This window comes from Primulina huaijiensis, chromosome 4 (genome assembly GCF_012295235.1).
Source record: "Primulina huaijiensis isolate GDHJ02 chromosome 4, ASM1229523v2, whole genome shotgun sequence".
Taxonomy (NCBI): domain Eukaryota; kingdom Viridiplantae; phylum Streptophyta; class Magnoliopsida; order Lamiales; family Gesneriaceae; genus Primulina; species Primulina huaijiensis.
Window position 1 is genome coordinate 24,527,306 of NC_133309.1, and position 27,794 is coordinate 24,555,099.

The 27,794-nt window shown below is 34.4% G+C and overlaps 6 protein-coding genes and 1 long non-coding RNA gene across 12 annotated transcripts; 5 read left to right on the forward strand and 2 right to left on the reverse strand.

Moving 5' to 3' along the window:
- Window positions 1–291: 291 nt before the first annotated feature.
- LOC140975667 (CBS domain-containing protein CBSCBSPB1-like) lies at window positions 292–5,835 on the reverse strand. Of its 2 annotated transcripts, XM_073439510.1 has the most exons (16): window positions 5,711–5,835; window positions 5,421–5,599; window positions 4,785–4,850; window positions 4,410–4,578; window positions 4,143–4,275; window positions 3,888–4,058; window positions 3,680–3,758; window positions 3,452–3,565; window positions 3,282–3,348; window positions 2,925–3,030; window positions 2,765–2,823; window positions 1,741–1,847; window positions 1,536–1,669; window positions 1,090–1,175; window positions 922–1,011; window positions 292–757 (listed from the first exon to the last, which is right to left on the reverse strand). In XM_073439510.1, the coding sequence occupies exons 2-16, from the start codon at window positions 5,579–5,581 to the stop codon at window positions 587–589; spliced, it is 1,713 nt and encodes a 570-aa protein (XP_073295611.1). In that variant the 5' UTR covers window positions 5,582–5,599; window positions 5,711–5,835; the 3' UTR covers window positions 292–586. The 2 variants fall into 2 exon arrangements, with proteins under 2 accessions (XP_073295611.1, XP_073295612.1); XM_073439511.1 differs by lacking the exon at window positions 4,785–4,850 and having other exon boundaries at window positions 5,711–5,834.
- A 489-nt stretch (window positions 5,836–6,324) lies between these two features.
- LOC140975668 (gamma carbonic anhydrase-like 2, mitochondrial) lies at window positions 6,325–9,062 on the forward strand. Its single transcript, XM_073439512.1, has 2 exons — window positions 6,325–6,821; window positions 8,477–9,062. Exons 1-2 carry the CDS (start codon window positions 6,434–6,436, stop codon window positions 8,851–8,853), a joined length of 765 nt encoding a protein of 254 aa, XP_073295613.1. The 5' UTR covers window positions 6,325–6,433; the 3' UTR covers window positions 8,854–9,062.
- A 2,511-nt stretch (window positions 9,063–11,573) lies between these two features.
- On the reverse strand, window positions 11,574–15,783 carry LOC140975669 (F-box/LRR-repeat protein At5g63520). The gene is made up of 10 exons (XM_073439513.1): window positions 15,435–15,783; window positions 14,808–14,915; window positions 14,622–14,714; window positions 14,253–14,396; window positions 13,915–14,013; window positions 13,506–13,545; window positions 13,147–13,302; window positions 12,805–12,980; window positions 12,439–12,557; window positions 11,574–12,167 (listed from the first exon to the last, which is right to left on the reverse strand). Exons 1-10 carry the CDS (start codon window positions 15,660–15,662, stop codon window positions 11,756–11,758), a joined length of 1,575 nt encoding a protein of 524 aa, XP_073295614.1. The 5' UTR covers window positions 15,663–15,783; the 3' UTR covers window positions 11,574–11,755.
- A 2,203-nt stretch (window positions 15,784–17,986) lies between these two features.
- LOC140975672 (SUMO-activating enzyme subunit 1B-1-like) lies at window positions 17,987–20,995 on the forward strand. 4 transcript variants are annotated; one of them, XM_073439516.1, is made up of 10 exons: window positions 17,988–18,170; window positions 18,273–18,324; window positions 18,456–18,651; window positions 19,246–19,325; window positions 19,429–19,545; window positions 19,807–19,857; window positions 20,143–20,209; window positions 20,355–20,458; window positions 20,537–20,641; window positions 20,729–20,993. In XM_073439516.1, the coding sequence occupies exons 1-10, from the start codon at window positions 18,088–18,090 to the stop codon at window positions 20,843–20,845; spliced, it is 972 nt and encodes a 323-aa protein (XP_073295617.1). In that variant the 5' UTR covers window positions 17,988–18,087; the 3' UTR covers window positions 20,846–20,993. The 4 variants fall into 4 exon arrangements, with proteins under 4 accessions (XP_073295619.1, XP_073295618.1, XP_073295620.1 ...); XM_073439518.1 differs by lacking the exon at window positions 20,143–20,209 and having other exon boundaries at window positions 17,987–18,170; window positions 20,366–20,458; window positions 20,729–20,995; XM_073439517.1 differs by lacking the exon at window positions 19,807–19,857 and having other exon boundaries at window positions 17,987–18,170; window positions 20,729–20,995.
- A 665-nt stretch (window positions 20,996–21,660) lies between these two features.
- Window positions 21,661–23,393, forward strand: LOC140974846 (uncharacterized). 2 transcript variants are annotated; one of them, XR_012174883.1, is made up of 5 exons: window positions 21,661–21,799; window positions 22,317–22,460; window positions 22,763–22,882; window positions 22,989–23,087; window positions 23,183–23,393. It is a non-coding gene; the product is annotated as an uncharacterized lncRNA (long non-coding RNA). The 2 variants fall into 2 exon arrangements; XR_012174882.1 differs by lacking the exon at window positions 21,661–21,799 and having other exon boundaries at window positions 21,850–22,460.
- A 167-nt stretch (window positions 23,394–23,560) lies between these two features.
- Window positions 23,561–23,977, forward strand: LOC140975014 (uncharacterized). Its single transcript, XM_073438503.1, has 2 exons — window positions 23,561–23,710; window positions 23,762–23,977. The coding sequence occupies exons 1-2, from the start codon at window positions 23,561–23,563 to the stop codon at window positions 23,975–23,977; spliced, it is 366 nt and encodes a 121-aa protein (XP_073294604.1).
- A 347-nt stretch (window positions 23,978–24,324) lies between these two features.
- On the forward strand, window positions 24,325–24,741 carry LOC140975015 (uncharacterized). Its single transcript, XM_073438504.1, has 2 exons — window positions 24,325–24,474; window positions 24,526–24,741. Exons 1-2 carry the CDS (start codon window positions 24,325–24,327, stop codon window positions 24,739–24,741), a joined length of 366 nt encoding a protein of 121 aa, XP_073294605.1.
- Window positions 24,742–27,794: the final 3,053 nt, after the last annotated feature.

The window sequence follows — 27,794 nt, forward strand, 5'->3', positions numbered from 1 at the left end:
AAAACTCTATCATAATTTACTATTTTTTTGTACAATTAGCTTCCACTAATAAAAATTTTAGTGGTTTGCAATAATAACTGTATATGATACTAAGAAAATAGAAAAATAAAACCCGACACGGATCATTTGTAGGCGCTGTGGCATTTGGCGAGGTTTAGATCCCTAGTTGGATGCCACAATAATATGTTCTTTTTTTTTTTCCTTAAACCGATTGTAATTTTTCTTGGTGTATTAAGATTGGGACCGAGGTAAATTGTCATAAAAATCAAAGAATATCAAGACTATATTATGTGTATGTGAAACTAGTTCCACACACACTTTCGAATCAGAAAAACAATGCAAATTTGCCAATTTATACACAGAAACAAAACAAAACGACATTTTCAATATGCTATCAATGAATCTGACCAAATCAATTTTTTGTCAGAATCACACCCGCAAACATTCATGCAGCAGGCGAAGATATCAACACTATTCATATTCGATATACAGATCCAATAGAGATATAGCACTCAAGTTCGTGTTCAACCCTCAAAAAAAATATGGAATAAGTTCGCCGCAGGCAGCTGGAAATTACTCGAAAGGGTCAATTTCCAGCTCGTTTCAAGAATGCTAGTATACCTAAACCAGCAACTATTGCAGCGCCAGCTGCAACAGTGCTGTATGCGGAAGCCCAAGCGTCTGCTTGGGCATATTCCAGGCCTCCGCCCTTTCGACGAACAGGAGTTCCTGAATAGTCTAGATGCAATTTCAGTCCCTGCCAAGTTCAGTAAATCCAATTCATCAATTTAAAGAGAGAGATAAGGGAAGTGTGAAACCGATTAGCTATGGAAGTATACCTGAAAGCGAAACTTATTAATTTGTTTTCGGCTATTTTTTGATGATATAACACTATGGACTAAAGAAAAAGGTTTTTGATACCTTCCAACCGGTTGATCTTGCATGGTCTACAGCTGCTTGAAGATCACTGTCTGATGCAAGTATGACCTTATCATTGTCTTCATCTTCGTACTGCACAATGGTGGCAGTTCATTAGATTTGAGAAAAGGAGAGAATCAAGTAGAAATTGAGGTTTATCGTCAGTTGTACCAGAATATGTGGGAGGTTGTTACGGTCAATCTCGTCTCCCATTCTCTGAAGGATGGCTGCTATGAGTTCAGCCATATTTTGCGTATCTAAAATCAGGACAATAAGAAAAATCATGACCATTGAATAATTAATTGGAAGTAAAATGGCGAAAAATCAAGACAATGATGCAAATAAAAACTTTTCATCCATGGAACCAAGTGTACAATGTGCATACCAAAATTTTTAATACATGTGCAAGCACGTATTTTACCAAGCGTTCAGACTTGCACGGTTACTGGGAAATTCGTAATGGAGTGGAACAAAAAATGGCAAGTATTATTGACTTGGATGAAAAGATAACCTCAAGTGTTTGTGGCACTTGGTACATTTCAAATGAAGTATTAATACAACACAATCAAAGCGAGAAGGTTTTATTTTCATTAAAAAGAAGCTGCGCTTAAACATACCACATATAAACCTGTGCATTCTCCCTTTTCTGTCTTGAATTTTGAAAGAAAAAGTACTCGGTGCGGTGGAAGAAGGGTAGGGAAGAGATCGGCCGGTCTCTCCTCCTTCAGAAGGCATCTTCAATGAATTTTCACTGAAACATCATGCAGAAAAGTAAGAGAAGATCATCAAATCCACAATGATATCCAATATAAAGTGCACAACCTTCGGGTCTCATCCTCATCATCTGGAGTTAATGCCATTGCAGAATCCCAGAACCTTTGCATCAAATTATTTGCAGCCTCACTATTGACTCCAGCAGTATTACCAACCTGGATAACTAAAATCAATCAGCCAATATAATCTTCACAAAACTACCATGTTATTCATAGACAACATAATCAACAATAAATAAAATACACCAAATAATTTGTTATTTAATATGAATTCCAACAGGAATTGCTCATCATACCGCATAACTATAATAAAGGTCCCCCTTATCTGGTCCCAAAAGAACAAATTAATTTAAACACATTACATGGGCAAATTCAGAATAGCTACCAGATAAAAGTAAAGTCAAGAATAATATCCTTGCAGCAGCATCTTCATCCAAATTCAGCTGGAAACAGAAAATGTATCTATATTCTATAAATTGTTCGATAAAGTTGCTTGTTCCAAATTAATGGATTGTATGATGCACACTGAATTTTCTGGTAATATTATAGAATTGTTCAAACACAATATGTTTATCAGGTTTGACAACCACTTTCAGCAAAAAATGGTTAATGTGTTTCAACAGAAATATCTTCCATAGACTGTTGAAAAATTGTGAACAATATGCCTAGAATCCTCACTAATTTGGTACCGTATATGGCAAGAAAGATAGGAAGCTAAGAATCCTCACTAATTTGGTACCAGATATGGCAAGAAAGATAGGAAGCTAAGAATCCTCACTAATTTGGCACCAGATATGGCAAGAAAGAGATAGGAAGCGAAACATTTCTGTCCTCATCTGAATTGTATTTTAAGTTTGAAAATCAACATTTCTGCTAGTACAGTACTCTGAAGCCAGCTAAAGAATACCAAATTATTCAGAGACTAGTCTAACAAGATGAGAGTTTAGGGACAAATGATATTCCTAGGACTTGATAAAATAATCATGCCTTTACTAATTCATCAGCAGAAAAGCTAATACCCACAATTCAATAAGTTTTCCCGGCATAAAAAACATTGAATATGACTGACTTACTGTGGCGACAGCAGCATGAGTTATATGAAGCACGTCAACAACAGCTGCAACTACTCCATCTGTGATTTTCATTAGCATTTGTCAACTACATTGTGAAGAACAATGAAATCATAACGCTACTTTCCATCAGCTTTCAGCAAAAATAGAGAAACATATCTACCTCGATCAACAACTGGAAGGTGTAAAAATTTTCCATCATGCATGGTATGAAGGGCATCAACAATAGGGGTATCAACTGTAGCACATTCCGGGTTTGGGGTCATCACCTGGAGAATTAATATAGGAGAGAGATAGAGAAAGAAGGTTACGGGTCAAGTTAATTCACATTGTATCTCGCCAAACATAGGTAATGAAAATTATTACAGGTTATTTGTGATACTATAAAGCCCATTCATTTGATACCATTCAAGCATGTACTTGAACGAGCATCACCTAATGATCAAAATACATTTAAAAGTCATGCTGAATATACAAATTCACTGACAAGAGCTGCAGAAAGAAGCGGGAAGACCATCACCTTCTCCACCAGAGTAGATTCTGGAGGAAGATCTTGAGCTATGACTCTCATCAACATATCTTTTGAACTAATGAAGAGCAAGAAGGCACACAATTCAAATTAGCTTAATTTTATCATTGATCAATAAACATTTAATAGAATTCCAACATTAGAGGAACCTCACAACTCACGTTAGTATTCCTCGAGGTTTGTTTTCTACGATTACAACAGCAGAGCTACTTCGAATTTCAAGCATCTTTTTTGCTGCAACTAGCACAGTGTCGCTTGGATCAAGTGTGACAATCCTAGCAACACAACGATGGGATAAAAGGTTATATAAATCCCATTTCGCTGTGATTCAATTCTAATGGTCATAAGATTCCAAGTAATTGAATAAGACAAGACTAGATATTACCTACTTTGAATTCTCAGAGATTATAGTGGACAAGGCGGGTCTGAACATTCGCTCCCGAAGTGTCTCAATGAATGTGTTGGTGCCTACACTTCATTCAGTTTAAAAAGTAATTTCTGAAAATAGTCAAGCAAACTGATCGCTTGAACATATATGATCATAGATTCAACAAAAGTGAGAAAAAATAACTCTGAAAAGAAACAGCATCCACCAACCAGATACTGATGTTCCCCAGTGCTTTTCGACGCCTTCAACTGCAGCCGCGATGGCCTTTCCCTTCTCAGATGCTCTTTCCATACGAGCTATAGCATCGTACAGACATTTTGCTATATCAAGTAAAGCAATCACCTCTCCATTTTCAACAACTGGCAAATGTCTAAACTTTCCTGTGGATAAAGTATGACAAATAGGGGGATCAAAACTAAATATTTCTTGGGGTCTAATGCCCTTTGTTAAGATGAAAACCCAACCTTGAACCATCTTTTGAAGTGCCTCAACTGCAAGAGTGTCAGAAAGCACAAATACAGGGTTCCTTGTCATAACCTTGGAAACAGGTGTTTCCTCAAGATTAACCTCTCGTGCAAGGACTCTTGTAGCTATATCCTTTAACGAAAAAAGGCCAGAAACAACAATTTTTTAACTTTTCAGTGAAACGAAACCAGTAAAAGTAAATCATAAAATTGCAAATAGAAATCTAAAGCACTTTGTTTTGTCATTTATGTCCATCTGAGTCAGACCTTGTCTGTCAGGATTCCACACAGCAAAGCATTTGAATCCGTCAGCAACAAAGCATCAACTCTACGTGCAGCCATCCTACGACAAGCTTCAATGATACTAGTAGTGTCAGGTACTGTCAAGGCTTTTGACAACCGTAATCGCTTCACTGTCCGTTCTCCTGTCAGTCCCCTGTTGAAAATGTGAGGAATGACTTTCAGATGTTTATAGTACTATCAACAACAAAAAAACATGATTCTACAAATGCATGCGCTCAAACACTGAAGAAGGTAGTCGTTAATTGTTTCATTTATGATAACTACAAAAATTAAATTAAAAAAAAATAAACATTGAAAGTAGCCTGTTGGCAAATGAATTTACTAGAATACACTAATGACCTCAACTTTTTGCGGTGAATGGTGATCACAAGAGTATGATGAAACATGGTCTTTGACCTCATGCGTCTGGCCATCATCAACAAGAAGAGGTTGTTAACTAAAATTGATCATTATCTACTAAAAAGACAAGTTTCATTTATCTTTCAGATTCAATCTCGATTTCATGACAGCGCTAAACAACTGAAGCACAAAAAAAGGGATAAAGTTCTCCCAACTTCACTTTCTTCTAGAAATTTGGCTTTACTTATTATCAAAGTAGATAACTGATGTAATTCTATATTCGTAAAAAAAAATCGGTTTGGAATTTCTATCAAAATCGACCATACTACCAGTTCCAAATGAGGTTTGTTATCCTCTCAGGAATCAACACTCCAAGCAACTGGCATATTTCATTCCAAATTAGCACAACAATACAGCATAGAAACTAAAATAAAACACGTTTGCACGTTTTACATCCCTCGGTCTCCACATGAAATCTGCCAAAACTGAATTCAAAAGGCGTTGACACCATTCATAAGTAAAAGCGCAATAAGAATAAGATTCGCTAGCATTTCCAATAAACTTTTGAGGACTAATTTAAAAGAATAAAACACAGAAACATCCTGATTTTTCAAAAACATAAGATACATAGCATACATTGAACGGGAAGCCGACAGAGACTTGCGGTGAGTCGAGGAATCTCCGCCGCCACCTCCACCGTTCTCCGCCGCAGCCGCGGCCTTCCTCCTGGCCTGAGACGACGAGCTGGTCAACGACATGCTTTTCCGCGAAGATGATCCTCCTTGACTCGTCATCATCAACAACAAATTCAACACCTAACAATTCAACATAAATTTTTTTAAAAAAAAAAAAGCAATCATTCGCGAACAAAAACTCAGGATCAGATTAAATTTTCAGAAATTTAAACAAAAAAAAAAATAATGCACCTGTTGCAATCGTATTGAATGAACCGAAAAATTGGCAAGATAAACGAGTCAAAGAGGAATTGATTCCCTTTTTTCTTTCGAGAATTAGAATGAATTTTCCTCACGGTTAGAAAAAGAATAAAAAAGGAAGGACGAGGATTTTGCTATTTATATTTTTTATTTTTATTTTTTAATTTGTTAATGGCGTAAAATGCATAATGTCTCTGTATTTATTCAGAATGTTAATTTCAATATCTTGATATTTTTTATATATAGAAAAAATTATATTTTAAATCGTATAACGGTTTATTTTTTTATGTTGTCAGTCAATTTTCGATCATAATTAACTAATTTATAATTATTTTTGATTTCATTTTTTTTTATCAGAGAACTCATATAGTGTTCAAAACTATGACACATCATCAGAATATATTGACGTGACGACGGATATTTTTGACGTGTATGATATCGTCACATTAGTAGTATGGTAAAATATGACTTTGATTTTAAAAAATATGTGATTTTTTTTATTAATATAATTATGAAAGGTTGATTGTGTAAAGTTCGTCCACTGGGCCTGAAGCCCGTAGGATTTATGCCCAATTACCCATAACCAAACCCGATCTGTCCAAAGGTCGCCCCGGCCCATCTATGATCCATCTCCCGAGCTCACTCTGGACTCGGCCTTCGACAAGCTAGACCCTCTTTTCTTCTGCAAATCGAAGCAAGAAAAAGCGGAGGAAAATGGCAACGCCAGCTCGATTGTTCCGAAGAATCCTGCCACGAACCCTCTCCACACCTCTTTCGGGCAGGGCTTATTCGGCGGAAGCAGTTCAATCGGTCCCATCGCCGACTCCACCAGCTCCGGTGATAAGGGAGTCCCCCGATCGGGTGAATTGGGACTATAGGGGCCAGAGGAAGATCATACCTTTAGGGCAGTGGATCCCGAAGACGGCCGTCGATGCTTACGTGGCGCCCAATGTCGTATTGGCAGGTCAAGTGGTGGTCTACGACGGCGCCTCCGTGTGGAACGGCGCCGTCCTACGCGGCGACCTTAATAAGATCACCGTTGGATTCTGCTCCAATGTGCAGGAGCGATGTGTTGTTCACGCCGCCTGGTCTTCCCCTACAGGTCGGTTTTTTTGGCCCTCCCTTGTACGCTGTGCAGAAATGGTTTTACATTTTGTTTTACCTTCTGTTCTTGTCCACACTTTGATTAAATAGGGCAATCGGCAAGGTTTCTTTCTCTAATTATGTAAGCAATTTAGTTGTTTGTGGCAGTAGATTGGCCTATTAAGCTATATTTGTGAAGACAGTGCTAGTGTAGACTCTTTTTGCAGAAACTAGTGGTTTGTAGTTTGAGCTGTTATTTGGTCTGTCGGCAAGCAGTAATTGTCTCCGTTGGTTTTCGAAGCTGAATATGTGAAGTAGCGATCCAAATACTGTGTTTTGGTTACCGTATAATTGAAAAGATATGAGTTTCACCGTGATATAAGTTATTGTTTTTTGTAGATTGGATGATATTTGGTCTACTTGCTAATAGTTTGCTTAGGAGTAGTGGATAGAGCAAAAGACTGAAGTTCCCGATTTTGGTTGACGTGGTATGTTCATCTAAAATTTTCATGCTGTAATTGAATAGCCATTATATACTAAAATTAGAATTCTATAAGAAAATTTGACTTTCAACATCTAAAGTTATAAATATGCTGATCAAACTTATTCCTCGAACACTTCTCAGTCGTTGCCCGTGGAAAATGATACACCCCCAATATTGTTGCTTCTTCTTTTAGAAGAATTCTACTAACTAAATTACTCTGCATTGTTCATCTTATTCATATACATCACAGTTTCCTGATTTGACTGATCATAGTTCATCTCATGTTACGTAAGGCTATTTATTACACTATTTAAAAATTTATTTGCTTCAAAATATCCCATTGAAGAACTTGAATCAAAAGGGAGGTTCATATTGGTCTGGATGGATTGTAACACCTGCAGGAGTGTTGAGTTGTCCAATTCATTCCTATAAATGGACGCAAAATTAAATCAGGGTCGTTAATATTGTAGTTGTCAGTTGTCACTAGAGAAAATTGATTGTATAGTTTGTTTGTATTGAGAATTGATATTCCAATTGGGTTGTTATTCTATGTTTTTTTAAAAATGACCATAAAGATGGCTTATCCGTCTGTTAACGAAATCATTTCTTATCAATAAAAAAGAAGGAAATTGTGATGTTTATTCATGAAGCTGTTAAACTATGAAATTACTGTTTGGTCACTTCTATGAGCACATGTGGAGCCCCTAGTATCGAAACTCTCATATATTTCATTCTCATATGCTAATTCTTAGGCCTTTCTTGTCAAGTTAAATAACGCACTAATATATGCATGTAATCCTTATGCATTAAAATCTGGATAAACTCCTGGTCTTCATTTCACATGTGGGTAGACATAATAAAGTATAAACTCGTGGTTTAAGCCATCTCTCCTCTCTCGTAAGCAAAAGTTATTCTGAAAAGTGATTTCTTGGTCTTCATTTCACATGTGGGTAGACATAGTAAAGTATAAACTCATGGTTTAAGCCATCTCTCCTCTCCCGTAAGCAAAAGTTATTCTGAAAGTGGTTTCTGGCAGAAGCTGCCGTATAACTAAATCTTTTCACCAGGGTTGCTTCTTGTTGCTGAATTTCCATTGTGGATATATTGAACAGTGGTCTTGTTTTCCATTTAGATACAATAAAGTACAATTGATGCAGCTGCCTGCTAAACTATTCTTTGATATTCGACAGGGCTTCCAGCAGAAACATTGATTGAAAGATATGTCACGGTTGGTGCGTATAGTCTATTGCGATCTTGCACTATTGAGCCTGAATGCATTATTGGGCAGCACTCCATCCTTATGGAGGGTTCCTTGGTTGAAACACACTCTATCCTTGAAGCTGGGTCTGTGGTTCCTCCAGGAAGAAGAATACCAACTGGCGAACTCTGGGCCGGAAATCCAGCAAAGTTCATTCGGACTTTGACTCATGAGGAGACATTGGAGATCCCTAAACTTGCTGTTGCAATAAATGATCTTAGCAAAAGCTACTTTTCCGAGTTTTTACCTTACTCGACCGTGTATTTGGAAGTTGAGAAGATGAAGAAGTCCTTCGGAATTTCGATCTGAAGTGTGTATGTTATACTGGCTCTTTATTCTTGCAAAGAAATAAGCAACGTAAGATCTGTGCAAGCCCTTGAACTTCTTAGTTTGCATTTGATCTGATTTTTTTATGCTTAGAAATGGGATATATGATCTTGAATACTTTTCATCCATGGATTCTTGTTTTTTGGAAGTTTACTACATCATTAATCTGTTTCTTAGTAGTTTTTTTTTTTTTTTTTTTTTTTTTATTTTGTTTATTTTTTTTTTAATTTTTCTTTTTTTATTGCAATTTTTTTTTGTTTGTTTTTTTTTTGCTGTGACATTTGGTTTTTGAGTCACATAGATATTTTTGCATGCTTCAATGAAAAGCGNTGCATATTTCCAAAACCCAAATTGTAGATTTAGATTACAAACATTAATGAGCAGGTCTCTTGTGAGATCTTCTCACGAATTTTTATCTGTGAGACAGATCAACTTTATTGATATTCACGATAAAAAATAATACTCTTAGCATAAAAAGTTATATTTTTTTATGGATGATCCAAATAAGAGATTTATCTCACAAAATACGATCCGTGAGACCGTCTCACACAAATTTTTGGCCACGTTAATTTATTCCACAATAAAAATATAAAAAAAGAAAATAAATTGTTCAAAATAATGTTTTTATGGGAATCTACGTTTTCTTCCCGTCCACAATTGTCAATTGGCCAACCACTTAGCCATTAAGAGGAAACTTCTAAACCCAAAACAATTTAATAATTGTTAATGGAATCTAAATTATTGTAGAAAATTAATTCTCTTTGCAAGTTAGATACTTTGTGAAGAAACCTTTACTTAAATGACACTATCGCAATGATTATCACAACCTTTTTTTAACAAATATGCTGAAAAGTGTAGGGTAATAGTTTAAATTTTTTAAGAGTGGGTCTCATGTGAGACCGTCTCATGAATCCTAATTTGTGATACGGGTCAACTCTACCGATATTCACAATAAAAAGTAATAGTCTTAGCATAAAAAGTAATATTTTTTCATGGATGACTCAAATAAGATATCAGTCTCACAAAATACGACCCGTGAGAACGTGTCACACAAGTTTTTGTCATTTTTTAATTGGTTTTCTTGTTCACTATAAATATGCTGAATCATTTTCCCTTTTTTTTACTTTGACCTTTAAACACAAAGTTGTTCTAACCTAAATTGCATAATTCAATGGTCACAAACTCCTTAAATCATTGAATCTTGATATTTGAACATAATGTCCATTTAACTCGTGTTTCGAACAAGATGTGTTATTTTTCAGTCCGGACTCTTACAAGTATTATTGTGCGTAATGGGTTTCACCAACAATTAATTTGTATGTGTTCTCATTTTTTAAAAATGATTAACTCGAATTATTATTAATGTTGATTGTTTCATTTTGTAATCCGATTATTTTCGTGATTCGATTATTTTTTTTAAAATCAAGAAACTATATATGTGGCATATATTTGAACAAGACAAGACAACATCTTGTCCAATATTTTTCGTAATTTTGTCACAATTATTTTCAGAAAGATTTAGCTAATGATGATGTCATGCCAATGGTAACTTTTTGCATCAAAATTAAGTTTTCCCAAGCTGGCAAATTGTCTAAAATAGTTATCAATTTTGATTAACATATTTTTATAGAAAGAGACACCTTGTGTCATTACATATATGTCACCAACCACTATGTGTTCATGAAAGACTTGATATAGAAATTTTTTATATAAATTCCAACCTTTGAAGTAAGGCAAAAACTTGAACATCTAAAACACACAAGTTTCTTTGTTTTCTCCTTCATTCTTATTTTTAGTTTTCTACCACTTTTTATCCCAAGTTTTTGCATCCCAAGGCATACACTGGATTCGTTCTTCATAATTTCAAGATGCAAACGAAGTAATATTTTCATGGAATTTCAATATTTATTTTGTGATTTTTCCGCTCGGAAATCCGCTAGTTATGATGTTGGAACAGCTCAATCAAATCAAATTACCTGAGAATTGGGTCATTTTGTTTGATTGAGCCGTGCCAATATCATATCAAGTTATGTAATATCAAATCAAATCTTTGTTTGGATTGAAAGAGCTCGAACGAAAAAAAAAATCAGAAATAAAGATTTTAAAATGATTATATGGTGGAATTCCAATTTCAGTAAATGGAACTACCAATCTATTGTATAGTAACTTCTTGTAATGACTATTAAATATTTGATCAATATTTTTGGTATTGGATTGAATATAAGTTAGGAGGGATTATCATCATATAGTGGATTGTTTTCATTAATAAATTAAAATTTTAGGGGTATGAATTTGGCCATAAAATGTAGGAAATACACATAAACAAGTAGGGTATTTTCATCGAGAATAAAGAAAGATATGCATTTGTGTCATTACAATTAAAGACACAAACAAACAAGTCGGACAAACACGAACATGTTTGAACATTCTCGAAATAATTATTAATTTGATCTATTATTTATAAGGTTTCATTTTTTAATCCATTATGCTATGATGTTTTCATCTATTATTTATAATGTTCATTAGATGTAAAGAAAGTAACTTTGCAATATATTCAAAAGTATTCATCTACATATATAGAACAATTATAGAATAACAATTAATCGTGCCTTAAGAGTAGTGACAAAATTAGCAATTGAAATGTCGCAATTTGGGCATCCACGTGAATGATAAACAACAGATACAGACAGTGAGACAGAGGATGCACAAAAATTACGGTTTTCATGCAAGTTAGCCATGCGCACATACCAACTATATAATACTAGATACATTCAACTCGCTGCAACGACGAGTCCTCTACCCAGTCCTATGAACTTTTCAGGTTCATAGTTCATACAGGTCGATTCAAGAGCAAGATAAAACTGCGAAAAACACCCACCAGATTCTAACACTGTGGAGCTGGAGTATATGACATAACTAGGTAAACAGCACTGTAAACATGTTGACAGCTCCGAACAGAAGCGCCTTCTTCATCTTTATGATCATACATACTCAACTTCCCACGTGCTATTTCCCCAGCACAGTAAGTTCCAGCAAAAGTAACACCAGGAAAGTTTTCCAAAAATGGGGAGCTATCAATAACTGGTTGCCCAAAGAACGAGTCACCACGACCACAGCAGGTGAAGATGATGCCACCAAAAACTTTTCTTTTGTTACAATCTTGTTTCAAATGCCTGAGGGCATCGGAGACTTTATTGCAAGATGATAAAGCGGCGTTGGGATCTGAGACATAAAAACGAAAGGGCTCTCTAGTTTTAATGTCATCGGAATCGACGAATAGGTACTCTTCATCTCCTCTGGAAAACAAGAGAAGCTGTCATCCCTACAAGCTTGTCTCAAGACACGATACACTTTCTTATTTCTTCCTCCACAGAACAAACTTTTAGTAAAATACTAAGCATTACATGTTTCTAACGTTGAAGTAAATCTCAAGATTTCAAAAAATATGGAAAGCATTCCAACTATTTATACCGTTAATGTCATTTTACAAGCCAAGTTTAGACTGCAGATAATCTCATAGTGAGTCATAGAAAAGTGAAGCAGAATTGCTAAAGAAAGTAAATTTACCCCCTAACTTCGTGAAATTCCAGAAAATGCAGCCATCTAACTTTCTCCGTCCCAATTGAACATCTTCTTTTCTTAGTGACTCCAATGTAGAAAACAGGATCCAGAATGCGATCTCCAAGCTGTATAAATTAATGCATTAGAGAAACGAATTTGTCGTGCATAAAATGGTCCCCAAAGAACTAATGATACACAGAGATGTTAAACTGCCTCAATTCCCATGAAAACTTGGAGACTTACTGATCAACATCATCAAGTAAGCTTAAATCTTAGTTTTGCGCACAAAAGCATATACATTCATAATTTGTGTTCCCTTTATCTGCTCAAAATAAGAACATAGTATCAAAGTAAAGCTTGGATAAGGGCTACCTCATCATAAATTTGATTCAAAATCGCTTGACCATCGAGATGTTCATGATGTGTTAGCCTCTTTGCAGTGAGCATTGTTGACGTTTCATTACATTTAACAGCAACCGCCTTGTATGGAGTACCGATTGGTGATATGCCGCTTGATAAAATGACATCAAATTGTATTTCACCAACATCTGCAAGTAAATATGCCACCAAAATATAGGAGCTATTGGTATCATAGACCTAACCAAGTTAAACAACTACAGTCGAGATATGAACAGCTGGTGTGAAACAATTTTTTGTCACATTATATTCTATGAGAAATATTAAGTGTAAGGTGGAAATAAAGAATAACCTCACCTACTGGTTTGTTCTTATCCTTTGCAAATACTAGTGCAACTGCAGCACTATAAGAACATTGTCTTGTTGACGTGGTACCATTTCTGCTTGAACATTTGTGTAAGATATGACATTCGGAATTCCCTACAATGACAGTGTCTGTTGGGAAGGCGTACTCTGCAAAACAACAGGCGAAAAACAACGGCAAATTGTTCATCTTAACCTATGCTGATACACCGAAATTCAGGTTCGACTATTTTTAAAATTACAGTTAACTGTTTTCTTCCACTTACTGACAATTCTATTTTACTTTAAACATCAATGTATATCATATAAGATCAATTTCATATCATGCATAATGCCTGGATATAATTACTCACCCATCACTTGTAGGACAGGTTTGATGTTTTCTCCACGATCCTGGCACATAATACTTAAAGATGAGAAACACACTTTAAAACGTAGACTTTTCAAATAAAAAATAACAAATTTTCTAATACTTTCATAAAGTTATTACAAGTCCTTGACTATTGAACTGTTATCAGAGTTCCCGGTTTCCAAAATTGAAATTTAATGCACCATTCTGGCGGAGTTATTACATGAGATAAGTCACCACTAAAGCCGATATCGAAGGAAAGTCACATCCATAGGGGGTCATTCAAACCTAAAACAAGGAAAACGTTCGAGAAATTGTACATGTCTAGATTTTCTGGATAAAAACAAACCAAATTATTCCGAAGCATCGTTAAAACAAAATGATAAAGAAAATCCCAAGAGCATGTAACTCACAACAAATAGTATGATTCCAGCAGGAGATGAAGAATCCGAAACAGCTGATGAATAATGTCTGATATCCATCACAAAATCATCAATGTGAAGCCTTGGTGACTGATATTCATGGGCAGCCAAATCAAATATTAGTAAACTGAGATAAAACAATATTTGGACTATCCACTGATAACTAGCAATTAGCACAGAAGGTAACAGTGTTTCCAAATTTTAGACTCTCAGATCACAAGTACAGAGCCACATCTCCAGAGTAGTAAATAAAAACATTGAAATGAAAAGTATGCATCGAGCTTAAGTGCTTAAATTTTGTTCTAGGAACCTATACCAAAAACAATTACCATGTGGTTGACCGGCAATGAAATTATATCGGCCTTTATTCCCGGTAGAAAACCAACCGTCAATTGTAATCCTATGTTCACAAGCTCCTCATTTGGAGATTCATCTCCAAGGTTTTCGAACTCTTCATGTGTTCTCCATTGCACCTAACAAATAAGTCTGACACGTTATATGATAACATAGAATGGTTTCTTGACCAAGCATCTTCAATTAATTATTAATATAAAAATCAACAATTTAATAATTGTACTTCGAAGGCTACATCAAAGAACAATTACCATAGGAATAAGTACAGAGGCGTAACGTTGACTTAATAAAGTTCAAGATTATTGTTGTGAATCACCATAAACATCATAACAATAAGTAATTACCTCTATTAGCTCATCAGTAAGCACGTTTCTTCCAATGACTCCCTCAGACACAGTGAAAATTAATGGAATTGTGGGACTCAATTTTTTTTTAATCTGCAAAGCATCGACTTTTTACCGAGCTATATGAAAATTAAAACACCATGTATAGGATACGGGATACCCATATCAAGGAAGTGAGAACAATACCAGCTCTTGAGCCGCTACAAAGTGCAAATAAGGGGCAAAAGAGGCCAGGGCAAAATGAGGTCGAATTGGTTCCGAGAAAACCTTGTTCACAACCTCATCCACAGCATCCTACCATCACAACAGTGAGACATACTGTTATTGGATAGAACCGAGATAAAATAAGACTAATCAAATGCTGAAAATTCAATCGCATCTTGAGACAGTATAGATAGATTTTCTTATGACTAGGGTGCATTATCTTCAGAGCCACGAATCATATTGCTACATAGAGTTCTTAAAAATCAATGAATACTGTGATTTAAATTTTAAACATACCCTCAAGTAGCCTTGCTAAATTTGCTCAGAATTATGGATCGAACTCGCACAATCTATGACATTGCATGATATCTGGTTAATTTGCTAACAGATTTGGTTTTTCTAGTTTCAAAAATAAAAGTCAGCAAACAACATTTCACAATCCATAACACTCTTCAGAAGGAACCCAGTTTCCATCTGACAAAACATTCCCCAAAAAGGAACAGAAAAAAATAGCAAAAAATATGAGTAAATGGGACGAAAAACGAACAAATATAATATAGTAAAAAGTAGGTTCAACGAAATCAAAGAGAAAGAAAAAACGCAGGGCACCTTGAGGCAACGGTTGAAAGAGATGGCAGAAGAGAGCTTAGGAAAAGACAGTATCCTGTTGCAGACAGAGCTCCATGAGCGGCTAACGCAAGCTGCAGATGCGAAGGATACGGCCGGCAGTCGGCTGAGGATTTTTTGCAAGAGATCTTCTCCTAAATCACTGATTTCGGTGATAATATTCCCTCCGCTTACCTTTGATGAATGGGTTTTCTCCTTCCTTTTCACCATTTTCTTCAATGATCGAATGGGCTGTTTTCCAATCGCCGATTTCAGCCTGAGAAGTGAGAAGAAGAGCAGCAGCTGAAAGTTTCGGACCACCGTGTTTAAGGACGGGGGAATTTAGAGCATTTTTTTCCATAATGTTTTTTATTTTTGTTTTTTGTTTTATTTATTTATTGATATTTTATATTTATTTAATTATTGTAATTGTTTAATGTAATGAATTTTAAGCTTAACATTATTATTATTTCATTATATTATTTCGTAAATTTACCTTTTCATTTACCTTTATTTATTTAATAAACAATTAAATTAAATATTTTTTAATAATTTCATATTTAATTGCTTAATATAATCCAATTTTAATTTGTTAACATGTCGTATAACAATGAAAACTATTAAAAAAAATGTATACATTCGATGTAATTTTTAAATTCATTATGTATTTTCAAAAAATATATTTTTATAAAATTCAATTAGTAATATAAATTAATTAATTGTTTAAATGAATTTCATTACAGAAATTAATTTAAGATAAAATTAATATATTGATATTTTAATTAAGTTAATAAATTTTTGTTGTAAATAAAATAATAGAGAATGTTCCTTTTAACTATAATTTAGAATTGATGAGTTTAAAATGAATTTTGTATTTGACTTAAAATTACATCATCTTCAAGTTAGTATTACACCAACACAACGCTCTTTCCCCGTTTCTTCTCCAAAAACAACCACCACCATCCACTTCAAGTTGCTTGTACATCTGATTTTCATACTCATTCTTAGTTGAATTTTTTCTTGTGTGAGTTCTTTTTCATGGCCTATTTATTCAAGTAGCTTGTAAATTAGCTTATTTTCTCTAAACTATCTTCTTCTTGTTAATTTATTTCTTTTTAATATTCATTTATATATTGTTTTTGCTTGAATTTGTTTCTTAATTTTGATTCTCTTTAATATGAGTATTTTGACAAAAACTTGTGTGAGACGATCTCACGGGTCGTATTTTGTGAGACGAATATCTTATTTGGGTCATCCATGAAAAAATATTACTTTTTATGCTAAGAGTATATTACCTTTTATTGTGAATATCGGTAGGATTGACCCGTATCACAGATAAAGATTCATGAGACCGTATCACAAGAGACATACTCGAGTATTTTATAAGTGATGTTGAAATGGATCACAATATAGTCGACTCATGTAGACCCTATTAAACAACGTGTACTTGGAATAAAGATTTGGATTTTGTTTAGCTCTTTTTATTTTGTACAAGTGTAAACAAAAACTAATGATTTGAGGTGTTTCTACTAAAAAGTATTCAATTGTGTTGTTTTGAATTCCATGGTTTAGTCATTTGTTTTACATTTTTACAGTAACTCTTTAAAGTACACAAATTTAAAACTAGTGTAAAATAATCCAAAGAATGATTGAGAATGATCGAGAGTGACCGAGTGGAGACTGTGTGATATGATAGAAAATGTGAGCAAATTCATGTTTTATTGACTATTTATTCTACTGTAGTATACTTTAATGGTGTTAGAGTATAAAATTTAAAATTAGTTTAAAATAATCCAAAGATGGAATTAAAAATTCAATTTCATCTATATATAATTTGTGATATCAATAAAGAAATTATGACCCATGGTTTAGCTTGCAATTAACCGGTAGGGAGGAATACTAGGAGTCTAAAATTGCATGAATTATCGTAGTAAGTTTGGTGGATATGTCGAAAGTATGGGTACGCGATCTTCATGATTCAGGTATCTATTTATCGAAAATCTTGAGAATATCAAGTGGATGTATGATAATATTTATAGATTTTTTTTAAAGAAAACTTTATATATGATAGATTTCGTGTAAGACTGTTCATATTATGTTATGTGATTCTTGTTGATATAATGAGTTTATATGTTGTAATTGTTGTTGCTCAAAATTGTAGGTTTAAAAGTTTTATTGGACAGTAATGACATAGAAGAAGATGGTGGGAATTTGAATTTATTGTCAAGAAATAATCAACGACGACTTATTTCTAAGTTTTTAAATCTAAGGTGCGTAATATAAATTCAGTTCATTATTTTAATATTTCCGTTATTTGGAAATTAAATATTTATATATATATATATATATATATATNNNNATATATATAAAGTTTTGGGTTTTTCATATTATATTATATAAAAATGTTTATGTATGTTTTCATGAAGCTAACTTGGTAAGACACAAGAAAATATGATCATTTATAGAATAATATATCTTATTTTATTTCGTCTGAAGAGCGATTTTACCGTTAGTTGTCAATTGTGCAAACGCGCTTTTTAGCACCGAGTTGTTTCAGGCGTAGCATTGGAAAGCAACGATTCTTCCCCAATCCCCTGCCAGCTTAATTTCCCGCTTAGGGTTTATTGGGTCTGTCAACTTCAGGCTGAACTCGAAAATGGACGGAGAAGAACTGACGGAGCAAGAAACTGCCCTATATGATCGCCAAATTCGTGTCTGGGGCGCCGATGCTCAGCGAAGGTATTAAAGATTCTGGCTTTTCTTTTTTTGATGGGTCAATTTTGTGTTTTTAGTGTTTCTAGCGCTTACAGTGTGCTGCATAATGCATTGTTTGGTTTTTAGACTAAGCAAGTCTCACATACTCGTCAGTGGACTTGAAGGCAGTGTTATTGAGGTATTTGTATGATCCCTGTCTTTTCAGACTTTGATGTTTAGTTTTATTTTATGTGTGGTTGATTCAGCTGAAAACCTCATACAAGCCCGATTTTTCATAGCCATGCGATTATTGTTCTTATGTTGATGCAGTTTTGCAAGAATATTGTGTTAGCTGGAGTAGGCAGTGTGACTATAAATGATGATCGTTTAGTGACTGAGGAGTTGTTGACAGCCAACTTTTTGATTCCTCTGGACGAGAGCAGGTACTCTGGGAGATCTCTTGCTGAGCTCTGTTGCGAGTCCTTGAAAGATTTTAATCCCATGGTTAGAGTTTCTGTTGAAAAAGGTGGGATCCTGGTTTTGTTTTGAATTAATGATTGGTTGATTTGGAGATAATTATGAAACTTGGATTCTAGCTTATGGATTATACGTGGCATCAAATGTCTATGATCTCTGGCTGGGTAATTTACCAGATAACCGCAGTTTAGTTTATGCTTCATCTTCTTAAGACATCAACTTTTCCAAATGTAATGGATTTGGCTGCTTGAGTATAGTGTTAGCATTGCGATTATACAGTTTCCAAATCATGTTTAAATGTGATGCACGAATTATTTTTCTTCTTGTGCTTTTCTTGCCGATGAGGCTTTATCTTGAAGAGCTCATCATTTAGTCAATATAAGGTTAATTATGGCAACTCTTAACTGCTTCCATCAGTAGATAATATGCATAACAAAGAGACGTACCTAAAGGACTTGTGCCCAAGTTCATTTAACTTTAGTTTAATGTGAGAACTATGTTAAATGCTGGAGTGATGAGTGTTTGTTTTATGTACTTCCAAAGTCGATGGTTTATCTGCCTTGAGCTCTGTCATTAATGACAAGATTGCTATGATTTCCATAGACTTGATTCATCTAGTATCCAATTTTCTTAATTTTTTCAGGTGACTTGTCTAGCTTCGGTGTTGATTTCTTTTGCAAGTTTGACGCATTAGTTATAAATTGTTGCTCTCTAGCAACAAAGGTCAGCTTACATAGTTGGAGAAAGTTTAACTTTGTAGCTGTTGTTTTTTATTGCTTTACATGTTGCCGGTTTCTTATTATTTGTTTTGATGAATCTACTGCAGAAATCTGTTAATGAGAAGTGCCGCAAATCATTAAAACGAGTTGCCTTTTATACAGTGGATTGTAGAGACACGTGTGCTGAAATATTTGTTGATTTGCAGAATTACTCGTACTTGAAGGTGATATATAGCTCAGTTTAATATTTTACCTTGTGATTATTTGGTTTTGTGTGGCGCATACTTTTTATGTTCCATGAATTTATTTCCTTTTAATGGACTGTGAATTGCTTAAAATTAATGATCTTGTTATGTGGTTTATTTGATTGAGCTTGAGATTTTCAGTCTTTTGTGTGGTTTATTCAGCTAAACTTATCACTGTCTGTCTTCACCGTGTATATTATGAAAATCGAAATTCAAATTTTTTCCTCTTTCCTCTGGCAGGAAAAAGGTGATGAGAAGTTTGAATGCCATGTAGAGTATCCTAGTTTTGAGGTATGATTGTTATACTTGATTAGTTTTCTAACTTTTAACTTTACCAAATTATTTACACCAGCTGATGGCTTAGTTTTTTTTAAATGTAAACATAAAATAGACGGTGACTCAATACTCTCTTTTGTTGGAAACTGCTAGTACTGTTTAAATAATATGAATATCTCTGATCGCTGCCCACCAACTCATATCATTCAGCTCCCATCTTCCTAATTATTAATCATGATTTTTCGTTCAATTCTGTCATGATTTTTACATAAGTTGTATTTCCTCTTTTATTCCACACAGGAAGCTATTTTTGTCCCATGGGAATCACTTCCAAAGAGGGTTTCTAAGTTGTACCTAGCCATGAGAGGTATGGTTTTGGTGTCAGTCATTTGTTGCAATAATGAAGATGATTAAAGGGGAAACAATTGATTTTATACTCCACCTGATACATGTTGCAATTGCAAATCTTTATCCCTTGTTGATTTTGGAAGCAGTTCTGTGAATCTTTTCAGTGATAGAAAAGTTTGAAGAGCTTGAAGGCCGCAGTCCGGGGGAAACATCAACCACTGACTTACTCGATGTCCAAAAGTTAAAGAGGGAAATTTGTGAGGCAAATGTATGTCTTGTGCACTCATTCATTATGCAATCGAATAACGTACCATTTTTTTGCCTAATCTTTTATATACACATGTAGTCAGTGAGTGAGTCGCTGATACCTGATTCCCTCCTGGTGAGATTGTTGAAAGGTAAAACAGAATTCCCGCCTGTTTGTGCCATCATTGGTGGAATCCTTGGGCAGGTGACATGCTCTTCCCAGTTAGTCTCTCGAGTGCTTTGTGCAATTGAGTTACAATATTCACTGATCTCTAAAATATCATCCATGTAGGAAGTTATTAAAGCCATATCAGGCAAAGGTGATCCACTAAAAAATTTCTTCTTTTTCGATGCAATGGATGGTAAAGGTTTAATCGAAGATATATCCAAGGTGAAAACTGAAGGATGAAGATTACGTTCTTGATTATTTATTCGGATTGGGCTAATTATTTGTGTTTTCCAGCTCACTGGAATACAGATGTTTGCTGTCTTCTAGGAAAATGTGTTCAAACATATTTAAATATATATTTTTTTATTTAACACCATAAATTTCAAATCCCCTCATTTCATATATCTCACGTTGAGTGTGATGGATTCTAAGTTCATTCAATAATGATATTATGTGTAAATAAGTAATGCATGAATTTATGATTTGATCTATTGTTTCATCATTAACCATAAAATTATAATTGAAATCTTTTCGTCCAAGCACAATGTAAAGGATTTTATATTTGCGGGATTATTAGGACTAGCAACGGGTGCATGTGTTGAGAAATTGTATAGTCTGTTTTTTTGTAATGAAAAACAAAAAATAAATAAATTAAAATTTTTAAAAAAAAACCCTAATGAATAAATAGAAGATAGAGAACAATTTTGAAAAATAATATTTTCGTAAATAAATAGCCATTGAAAAACAATAATTACATAAATTTAAGAAATATGACATTTTCATAAATAAATAGTCACCAACAAAAAAATTCATATCAACGTATCAAAATTTCCCTCTAATTTAATATCTACATATATGAAAGCATGAATAAATTTTTGTGGGCCTGTTTTTGCCCGGTTGCCGGTCAAAGAATATACACGTGTCTTACGTTGCTTTCTCCAACGAAGCAAGAGTTTGTGCTGTCAAGGGCGCTTCGGTTTTCTCCTTCTCTTCGTTCTTCTTCGACTCCATCTGCCTACAATCATTTTCTCTCAATCGTACTCTACTCGCATACAAACAGAGTTTTATACTATCAATCCTCAATTGAAGCTTACCCACGAAGCGAAGATGACAACTAATTAGCGATGAGTGGAGGAGTACGAGGAAGAAGGATAGGTTTCGCTTTCATCGGATTCAGAAATCGGGGAGGCGTTTGTATTAATTCTTTTCCATTATGGGATTCGGTTTTTATGCACGAGTTCTTGGATTTTATGTTGACTTAGGAAGCATTAATTTGTTTACCACTATCATTTAATTTAAGGAAATAAAATGTAGTTTATCTTCTGTTTGAAACTTGGAACGTTGTGAAAACCTGTTATGGTTAAATGTGACTCAAGAATCATTTTTGTGCGGAGTTTTGTGATGCTGTGCCGTTTGGAATAGCTGTTAATTTCAAAAGGTCACATTAGTACATGCACATGTATTGTTTGTTTAGGGGAAGCAAAGAATTTTGAAATATGTGGGTGGAGTATGTGATTCAATCTATGCAACTGAATCATGTATTTGTGTCCAATGAGCAGAAAAAGTAGAAGACAAGGAACAGAATTTGGAGTTTAGTATCTTTTCCCATCACGGATACTTCAATATATTGTTTGCTCATATGTTCTGGATCAGTCGTTGCTTATGTTCCTTACTGTTTCTCCAATTTCTTAATTTATACAATCCTTTGCAGATTGTACAGAAAAGCCACAAAGTGCTTAATCCAAACCGTTTACTATGGACATGGATAAAACTGCAGTGGTCATGGAAGCCATCAATAATGAAACTGTTGAGTTGGTGATATTCAATATATGATCGTTTATAAGTCAAAAGTGAGGTTGACTATAATACTAATCGACCTAATTTTTTATATCGATCGAGTAGCATATGTTCTTTGTTTTCTATCGGTATTATAGATGATTATAGATGCTTAAGATGGAACGTATTCATTGATCACAACAGTAAAACAATCTCATCACAATATAATGGTTACGTCAGTTGATGTAGATGATCTCTTATTTACTACTATTTTCATACTAACTATACTAAGCTAAAAGTTAAATGTCAGTGGTTATGTAAGAAGTTATTTCTAGATATTGGTTACTATCCTATTATGATCTAAACACTTTTTTATGGCAGGAGAATATCCCTATTGAAGAAGTTTTTGAGAAGTTGAAATGCACGGAAGGGGGTCTTAGCTCTGCTGAGGTTCAAAAACGATTGGAAGTGTTTGGATATAATAAACTCGAAGAAAAAGAGGTATGTTAATCTTTTTTCTCGCCACATTCATCTTAACTATATGGTGTATCTATAAGTTCTCTTCCCAGGCCTGATTGATTTTACCATTCTTTTTATTATCCTAAAGGAGAGTAAAATACTCAAGTTTCTTGGATTTATGTGGAATCCTTTGTCATGGGTTATGGAAGCAGCTGCCATCATGGCTATCACTATTCCACATGGAAAGGTAAAATCCAAGGGTTTAAGCATTCAAAGTACTTGTGAAATGAGTATGCAATTTGGAGCCTATGCCTAAATGCCAATATTCAATTTATGCTTCAGGGAGTTGATTACAGTGATTTTTTCGGAATTCTTGCTCTAACATCGGTTAATCCGAGCTTCAACGTGTGGCATTAGTTTGCGGTTTCACCAAAGCTTCCACGTATTGGAGTTCATAATTTTGTGTCAGTAACTGCAGACTAGCATTAAGAAAAAAATTATTTTCTTTTTGGCCACAATGAACTTCATATTTCTTGATTCTGTAAGAATTTACGTTGCAGTTGTTTGTTTGTTGATTTAGGCAAAAGCTTCATTGAATTCAGGTGCAAAATCCAAATTATCATATTGGTTGTTGAATGTTTATTTGCCAATTCTGTAGGATTATCCATTCCATCGGTTTGTGTTGTCAAACTCTAAGCACACGCAATGACCAGCATTACGATGGGTCCATCCCTTACCTCCTTCACCACAAATATAACCAGGACACATAATAAATTTTCAAGCACCAGTCTCGCAAATGGTCGAGGCATACGAGCTATGAGGATAGAGAAGTCACTGGAGGAGCTCTACAACGTGAGAGTGGAAAGGAAGGTGTCAAAAGACAGGTTATCGGAGCTTTGTGTTTCGAGGTGGTCTGTGTAGGAGACAGGGAAATGCAGGATTACGTGGGACTGGCACGTCGATCAGCTGGTTTATGTCGAGGAAGGGGAAGTGAGGGTCGTGCCTCAAGGGAGCAAGCGGTACATGCAATTCTTGGCTGGGGACTTGATTCGGTATCCAAAATGGCTTGAAGCAGATCTTTACTTCAATGATTTTTATCAGGAGCGTTATAGCTTCCGAGCTTACGGTGATGATTAGCATGAATGCTACATGTTCTTCAATGCAACGCAGATTGTCTGTGGTATTTCTTTTATACAAACAAAATATGTTTGTACTTCGTATCGTTCCTTCAATATATTGATCCTTTTGGCAAGAAATCATCAAATAATTGCTAAAAATTAGGATATTGCCAAGTCTCGTGCCAAAATCTGAGAGATTCGTGTGAAATTCCAAGAATAAATATATGTGTGTGTGTGTTTGCATGTACATCTTTTCCAACTTTGANCATATTGGTTGTTGAATGTTTATTTGCCAATTCTGTAGGATTATCCATTCCATCGGTTTGTGTTGTCAAACTCTAAGCACACGCAATGACCAGCATTACGATGGGTCCATCCCTTACCTCCTTCACCACAAATATAACCAGGACACATAATAAATTTTCAAGCACCAGTCTCGCAAATGGTCGAGGCATACGAGCTATGAGGATAGAGAAGTCACTGGAGGAGCTCTACAACGTGAGAGTGGAAAGGAAGGTGTCAAAAGACAGGTTATCGGAGCTTTGTGTTTCGAGGTGGTCTGTGTAGGAGACAGGGAAATGCAGGATTACGTGGGACTGGCACGTCGATCAGCTGGTTTATGTCGAGGAAGGGGAAGTGAGGGTCGTGCCTCAAGGGAGCAAGCGGTACATGCAATTCTTGGCTGGGGACTTGATTCGGTATCCAAAATGGCTTGAAGCAGATCTTTACTTCAATGATTTTTATCAGGAGCGTTATAGCTTCCGAGCTTACGGTGATGATTAGCATGAATGCTACATGTTCTTCAATGCAACGCAGATTGTCTGTGGTATTTCTTTTATACAAACAAAATATGTTTGTACTTCGTATCGTTCCTTCAATATATTGATCCTTTTGGCAAGAAATCATCAAATAATTGCTAAAAATTAGGATATTGCCAAGTCTCGTGCCAAAATCTGAGAGATTCGTGTGAAATTCCAAGAATAAATATATGTGTGTGTGTGTTTGCATGTACATCTTTTCCAACTTTGAACCTCCAGAGCTTACAAATTTAGTAAATTTGTGAATTTTCATAGCTGAAATGTCATAGTATACCTAAACACATCATGCATGTGTAAACCCATTCACATTACTTTCTGTAAATTATAACTTGGCTTTTATCATTATCTACTTAATACTAAACTTATTAACCATAACATATAGAAAAAAAACACCTATATAAATTTGTGACTAAATTTTTTTAAATCAAATATCAAATTGTACTAAACTTTTTGAAAATATGATTATAGCATCAATATATTTGTCTACTTACTAAGCTAATATTCAAGATCTTCTTAGTTGCAAATTTATTCACATGTGGATTATAAATCGTAGATCCATTAGCTTCAACAATGTCATTAAGTGTGAATCCTTACGGCCACTACCATGAATTAAATATGAATAATTTATTTTCGAATTTATAATAACTTATTTATGGAGTGGATATTTGATTAGATTTTAAGCTGAGCATATATTTTATGTCCAATTTGAGGCAGCTTATTAAACTTCTCTCATTTGAACACCGACTCAATCATTTTCTTAACTGTGTTCACTTTTATAAATTCCATGTACTTTTGTATTTTTTTCTTTTTTAGGCACAATTCCAACTTGAAATAATAATCGTATGATTACGAATAAAAAAGAAAATAAAAAATTATTATACTCATAATACTTATAGCTTTTAAAATTAAATTATTAAATAAGACCTACACAAATATGAACACATAGTTTTTCTGAAAAAAATATAAATGATCGTATGTTAGACTACAAACTTGGGTACACTACAACAATAAATGGCTATTATGACACTTTTTTGTAGACATTTCTAATTAAATGTTGTTACAAATACTTAATAATGACACTTGTAAAAAATTAATAATGTGTACAATAAAAAAACATATTAGATTAGTTATCCTGACATTTTATATTTATGTCATCTTTTATATGGAGTTTCCCACATCGTAAAAAATCATTAAAAAACTAAAATTTATCACTATAAATAAATGTGAGAATATTTGGGTTGAATAAATATTGGAGGAGGGAAAATAATTGTTTCCCTCCATATAAAAAATGACATCAATAAAAAATGTCAGGATAACTAATCTAATATGTTTTTTTATTCCCACATTTATTTTATTCATTTTTCCTCCTCCAATATTTATCCAACCCAAATTTTCTCACATTTGTTATTGTCACTATAAATAACATACACGACACTTTTAGTTGTCATTATAAATGATTTTAACTGACATATAAATTTGTCATTATTACTATAATAATGAGACATGTATAAATGTATTTAAAACATGAGTTTTCCTGACATTTAAAATTGTCATTATATGAATAATTAGTAACACGTATGAAGTTGTCATTAACATCTTATAATGTCATTAAAAAATGTCAGGAAGTTTAAGACGACATTGGAATAGAGGACATTTGTTGGAGGTGTCACTAAAACTTAAATGTCACTAAATATTAAATATGATGACATTTATGAATGTCACCATAAGCATTTATTCTTGTAGTGGTAAGACACCTCAAAATTTGAGGTGCCCCATACCTAGTAGTACTAGAATGTTACAAAGTATTTAGAATACTTACAAATATATGTATTTCCAATTCCATCACAATATCTTAATCCGATTTCCTTTTTCTTGTTGAACCCTATATTCTATCCTTAACAGGAACAGAGAGAAAAAAGGAGATATCTTAATCTACAACTTTTGGATTTAAATTTCAAAAATAGAAAAATCAGGGACGTGGGGAAATTCAAATCCCACTAAATTTCTATCCATTAACCCCACCACCCATTAATCCATTGATTCATCAAGAAAATAACCAACATAATAGACAGTTCTCACCATGAAAAATTCATCAGAAGCAGGAAAATCAAACGATTTACAAAGCGAGAAAAACCAAGAAATGTTCCGAAAATTCGATATTCTTCTAAAAGATTGGAGATCTTCACAAAAACACCACTCCTCGCAAAACCAACGTAGGAATTCAACTGGCTCATCTTATGGAGGCAGTATTTTAGCTTCTTTCGATCTGGTACAGCTACTCGAGAATTCACCTAGAGAGCTCATGTCTTGTCTTCAAAGCAAAATATCGCCTTCCGATGCGATTTCGAATGCGAAAAACTGCGATACTGCGGTTGAAGAAGTGATTATGGAAAGAAGGGATGTGATAATGAAAGGTAAACTGAAGGGGAGACGCCTGGTTTTCGACTCGATAGAGGTGGAAAACGAGGTTGCATTGGGATGGGATTATGAGGATAATAGTGCTGTGGTGATTAAAGAAAGAGAAGTGATCATGAATGAAAATTGTGATGGGAAAATAAGTCGATCGCGATCGAGTACGTTCTCGGGTTCGATTTCGTCGGAAGACGGCGTGGTGGAGGAGGAGAAGACGGTGACGGAGGTCGAGAATGTGGCGGAGAGAAGCGGCTACGGGAGGCTGAGAAGTGGCCGTGGTGGAAGGTGCATGGTTTTGGCAATGGCTTGGTCTGTGATTTTGTTGTTTGCGATCATTTTCGGGCTAATTTCAATAAGGTGCAACGGGAAATCTGTGCATGGAGAATTAGTTCCAACATGAATAAATATTATTATAGCCAACCAATTATTTATTTTATTTTATTTTATTGTTGTATTTAGATTGATTTTTTAATATAATAATTTTATGCATATATGTGTTGTGTGTATAAATTGTAGTTCCTTTTTTTGCCTCAAATATTTTTGATATTACGTAATTTTTAATGAGTAAATCTCTTGTGAGACGGTCTCACGAATTTTTATCTGTGA

Coding starts and splice junctions, on each gene's coding strand:
- LOC140975667 (XM_073439510.1), bottom strand. CDS start 5,581: ATGATGACGAGTCAAGGAGGATCATCTTCGCGGAAAAGCATGTCGTTG. Junction 4,059..4,142: donor ACTTCAAAAGATGGTTCAAG/GTTGGGTTTTCA, acceptor CTTTATCCACAG/GAAAGTTTAGACATTTGCCA. Junction 1,670..1,740: donor GATGAGGATGAGACCCGAAG/GTTGTGCACTTT, acceptor ATGATGTTTCAG/TGAAAATTCATTGAAGATGC.
- LOC140975668 (XM_073439512.1), top strand. CDS start 6,434: ATGGCAACGCCAGCTCGATTGTTCCGAAGAATCCTGCCACGAACCCTC. Junction 6,822..8,476: donor CGCCTGGTCTTCCCCTACAG/GTCGGTTTTTTT, acceptor GATATTCGACAG/GGCTTCCAGCAGAAACATTG.
- LOC140975669 (XM_073439513.1), bottom strand. CDS start 15,662: ATGGTGAAAAGGAAGGAGAAAACCCATTCATCAAAGGTAAGCGGAGGG. Junction 14,014..14,252: donor CATTGCCGGTCAACCACATG/GTAATTGTTTTT, acceptor CATGAATATCAG/TCACCAAGGCTTCACATTGA. Junction 12,168..12,438: donor GAATTTCACGAAGTTAGGGG/GTAAATTTACTT, acceptor CTTGTTTTCCAG/AGGAGATGAAGAGTACCTAT.
- LOC140975672 (XM_073439516.1), top strand. CDS start 18,088: ATGGACGGAGAAGAACTGACGGAGCAAGAAACTGCCCTATATGATCGC. Junction 18,171..18,272: donor GGCGCCGATGCTCAGCGAAG/GTATTAAAGATT, acceptor TTTGGTTTTTAG/ACTAAGCAAGTCTCACATAC. Junction 18,652..19,245: donor TAGAGTTTCTGTTGAAAAAG/GTGGGATCCTGG, acceptor TAATTTTTTCAG/GTGACTTGTCTAGCTTCGGT.
- LOC140975014 (XM_073438503.1), top strand. CDS start 23,561: ATGGGTCCATCCCTTACCTCCTTCACCACAAATATAACCAGGACACAT. Junction 23,711..23,761: donor ACGTGAGAGTGGAAAGGAAG/GTGTCAAAAGAC, acceptor TGGTCTGTGTAG/GAGACAGGGAAATGCAGGAT.
- LOC140975015 (XM_073438504.1), top strand. CDS start 24,325: ATGGGTCCATCCCTTACCTCCTTCACCACAAATATAACCAGGACACAT. Junction 24,475..24,525: donor ACGTGAGAGTGGAAAGGAAG/GTGTCAAAAGAC, acceptor TGGTCTGTGTAG/GAGACAGGGAAATGCAGGAT.